The sequence below is a fragment of the Lipotes vexillifer genome, unplaced genomic scaffold (assembly GCF_000442215.2).
Source record: "Lipotes vexillifer unplaced genomic scaffold, Lipotes_vexillifer_v1.1 scaffold371, whole genome shotgun sequence".
Taxonomy (NCBI): Eukaryota; Metazoa; Chordata; class Mammalia; order Artiodactyla; family Lipotidae; genus Lipotes; species Lipotes vexillifer.
The window spans coordinates 1,655,179-1,659,203 of NW_006786304.1; the positions used below are offsets into that span (position 1 = coordinate 1,655,179).

The 4,025-nt window shown below is 58.6% G+C and overlaps 1 protein-coding gene across 2 annotated transcripts in view; it reads left to right on the forward strand.

Moving 5' to 3' along the window:
* PPP1R13L (protein phosphatase 1 regulatory subunit 13 like) overlaps positions 1-3,752 on the forward strand; it is an 11,370-nt gene extending 7,618 nt beyond the window's left edge. For both annotated transcript variants that reach the window (XM_007458527.1, XM_007458526.1), the window contains 5 exons: positions 381-512; positions 609-742; positions 831-997; positions 2,660-2,859; positions 3,714-3,752. In XM_007458527.1, the coding sequence (XP_007458589.1) occupies positions 381-512; positions 609-742; positions 831-997; positions 2,660-2,859; positions 3,714-3,752 (672 nt within the window). The remainder of the gene's footprint in view (positions 1-380; positions 513-608; positions 743-830; positions 998-2,659; positions 2,860-3,713) is intronic.
* Positions 3,753-4,025: the final 273 nt, after the last annotated feature.

Here is a 4,025-nt window from a genome sequence, read left to right on the forward strand (position 1 = left end):
CCTGTTCTTCCTTGGCTTTTTTTTTTTTTTTTTTTTTTTTTAATATATAAAAGAAATGAAACTATGGATTGAATATCTGGCTTCCACAATCATCAACCTCATGGTCTCCAAGCTTCCTCTCAGGTCTCAGGGCCCAAGATTCCAAAATCACCCGATTCCCTGAGTGTTGCAGGGAACCAGAGTCTGTAAAACTGAGGGACCCTCCTTCCCATGGCCTTCTGGACTCAGGCTATATACGTTCCTGGGTTCCAATCTCAGCCCTGTCTAGTTGGATGACCTGGAGTGACCGCCTGGTCCCTGAGCCTCTGTTTCCCCGCTCTGAGGAATGGGTATATTAGCAATCCCCGCCAAGCCGCTGAAGCCCCAGTCCTGTCCCCCAGGAGATGCGCTCCGTGCTGCGGAAGGCCGGCTCCCCGCGCAAGGTCCGTCGCGCGCGCCTCAACCCGCTCGTGCTGCTGCTGGACGCCGCGCTGACTGGGGAGCTGGACGTGGTGCAGCAGGCCGTGAAGGAGGTGAGTGCTGCCGGACAGAAGGGCGGGCGGGGTGGGGGCGGCAGACGCTGGATAGCAGCCGCGGGACTGAGCCTCTCCGTCCCCCGGCTCGTCCAGATGAATGACCCGAGCCAGCCCAACGAGGAGGGCATCACCGCCCTGCATAACGCCATCTGCGGCGCCAACTACCCCATCGTGGACTTCCTAATCGCGGCGGGTGCCAACGTCAACTCCCCCGACAGCCACGGCTGGTGAGTCCCGACCTCGCGCGGCCGGCGTGGGGCGGGGAAGGCGCTGCGGGCCCCAGCGCGGCCTCTCACGCCTGCCTCCCTCGCCTAGGACACCGTTGCACTGCGCGGCGTCCTGCAACGACACGGCCATCTGCATGGCGCTGGTGCAGCACGGCGCGGCAATCTTCGCCACCACGTTCAGTGACGGCGCCACCGCCATCGAGAAGTGCGACCCCTACCGCGAGGGTTACGTCGACTGCGCCACTTACCTGGCAGGTGCGAGGCAGGGCTGGGGCGCCTCGGTGGGCGGGCTGGGCCACCTCTGGGGGAGGGCGTCGCGGGGACTGGGACGCCCAGCTGGTAGATGTTGGGCGGGGGAAGGCGGCAGACTGCGGCTCCTGAGAGAGGACGCGGGGGGCTGTACCAACCTTGTGGCAGCATCACCGAGGAGGGGCCGGCGGGATGGACCACCTGCAGGGGTGGGGCCCTGGGCCTCCCACCTGGCAGGTGCAAGAAGGGTGTGTGGGCGCAGCAGACTGTGCCACCTTCGAGAGAGGGGGACAGGGGAACTGTGCCACGCAAGCTGGACACCTGTAGGGAGGAAAGCAGGTGTGGAGACTGCGCCGCTTTATCTGCTTTCTCATCCACGGGGGTGGGGAGTTGGACGTTCCAACTATACCATCTACCTGGCCTAGGGCTGCGCACATGGGCTGTGCTACCTGTGGGAAATACAGCACCACACAGGTGAGAGGTGAGCAGGCCATGGCTTCTGGGGAGGAGCTTGGGGACTCTTCCGCTCCTAGTGAGACACGAGGCTGTACCATATATCTCCGGTGGGGGGTTGCACATCACTTAAACAGGTGATGGGAGGAACTAGGTAGGCCGTATCCTGGGGAAGTGCCTAGGGTCTGTAGCGCTCACCTGGAGGGGCCAACTCTATCATAAGGTGGGGTTGGGGACCTCAGGGAGTTGGGGTAAAGCAGGCTGTAGGACCTGGGGGTGGGCCAATGTATTTGGGAGGTGAGCCTGGAGGGACTACACGACAGCCTGCTGTGCTGTGGCAGAAAGTGGGTGGGAGCCATGGGGCTGTAACACTTGCCTTAGTGGTGAGCAGCGGCAGGCCAGGACCGCTGGGGCGGGAAGTGGACGGTCCACTGAAGCTTTGGGAAGGGGGATTGTGACCACCTTTGTCACAGGTAGATGAAGCCTGTGAGACAGGAAGATTGTACCTCCTACCTGCCTGGACTTGGAGAGTTCTGTGAGGACGAAGTAGAGATTGAGCACCACACTTGCCGGGGGGAGGGGTGGTGGAGAGGAGGAGAAACTGGAACACGGTGGACTGAACCATTAAAGAGGGGGGAGCATGGTGCACTGTACAATCTGGACGGGGGCTAAATCCTTGATGGGATTAAAGGGGGGTTCGGGTGGCCTATACTATCTGGAAAATGATTACATCCTCTTTGAGACTTTATCTTTTGGGGAGGGGGCGCAGTGTGCGCTGCACCATCTGGAAAGGGGGAGTTGGGACCACTTTGTGAGGAGGAGTAGGGCTGAACCATCTGAAGGAGGGGTTGAGTCATCTACGGAGACTGTACCACTTACGAGGGGGTGGGGTGCAGACGACGGTATTTCTAGGAGTGATACAGGGACTCAACCAGATATAAGTGGAAATGGGGACCACTGACCCTGCCTCGGGGGTTGGTGGGCCGGCTTGATGCACCCCAGTGTTCTAGAGACTGTCAGTCCTGGCAGCTGCTTCCAGCTCAGGCCCCCCCCCACCTCCAGACACGGGTACACAACTTTTCAAGTGGCTCATTCCCCAAGGTGAGGCTGGCGCCAAATCTCAGGGTCTGTCCCTGTCCCCAGCGCGTCGTATCCCTGAGTGTTCCCGGCCCCCCTGAACCGGGCGCTTACGATCCCTGCGGTTTCATGTTTCAGACGTGGAGCAGAGCATGGGGCTGATGCACAACGGGGTGGTGTACGCTCTCTGGGATTACAGCGCAGAGTTTGGAGACGAGCTGTCCTTCCGCGAGGGCGAGTCGGTCACCGTGCTGCGGAGGGATGGGCCAGAGGAGACGGACTGGTGGTGGGCCGCGCTGCACGGCCAGGAGGGCTACGTGCCCCGTAACTACTTCGGGGTGAGCCCAGAAGCGATATTGTGAGGAAAGGGGTGATCCCACGGGAAAAAGGGCGAGAGAGACGGTGCATTACACTGGGGAGGAGGGCAGGTCAGAAGAGTCCATTATCGGTTGTGGGGAGGTGAGGATGAGCCCATTATAATAACGGGGGAGGTGAGGGAGATCCCGTTTTAGTTACGGGAGGAAGAGCCGCTTACTGGCGGTGCTTCGTGGGGTACTCACCAGTACTGCCTTCCTAGTTATTTGACTGGTTCGTGCTCCACCCAATATTTTTATTATCCTAATTATATTCATGGGGAGGTAAAGAAGAATGTATTCTAGCCAAGGGGAGTCATGAAGAATCCCATCCTGGTGATGGGGGGCAGTTAAAGAATTGTGTATTACAGGCATGGAAGCCTTTGTTACACTGCATTGGGCAGGGTAAGGAAGAATCCATTAATAAAATCGCGGTAGAACTGAGGGAGATACTACTAGGTTAGGGGAGGAGACCAGGAAGATCCCATTATATTCCTGGGAGAGAAGACGATTCCTTTAGTTGGGGAATAGGTGGAGGTGGGTCCCAACCAGACAGCCATGGTGGTAGGGAGAGGCGGGCGTCTTTTTTATGGCCGTGTGGGAGACTCTGAAATACTCCATTTCATCAAGCCTTATGCTGATTGGAAGGCTCCAGCTGGTGCTTGCAGCTGACAGGGGATTCTGGTGTGGTTTGGGAGATACTGAGACGGTCCATGAGGAAGGGATGGGAGGATGGAGACAGTCCACGTGTTTGGGGGTGGATCAGGTGGCTGTATTAAGTTTGGGGTGGAATGAAGGGGTGGGAGCTCCTGGTGTCTGAAGAGCCTGTCTTCCCTCAGCTCTTCCCCAGGGTGAAGCCGCAGAGGAATAAGGTCTAGCTGGAGAGAAGGACTTTTCGAAGGGAGACAGGAGAAAGCAGCAGCTGCCTTCATTCCACAACTCCTCCTCCCTTACTGCTGCATCTCTCTGCGCCCCCAATCCTTGCAGGGACGAGGTCCTTGCCAACACCGCTCTGCTTCCCTGGAAGCCCTGGGAAGAAGGAGAACCCCAGCCTTAAATTTAGAAAACTGCCTTAGCTGTGGGAGGTCGTGGTGGGGCTGGGAATCATTGGGGGCAAGAGAGACCCCCCCCCATTTGCCAAGCCACACCCT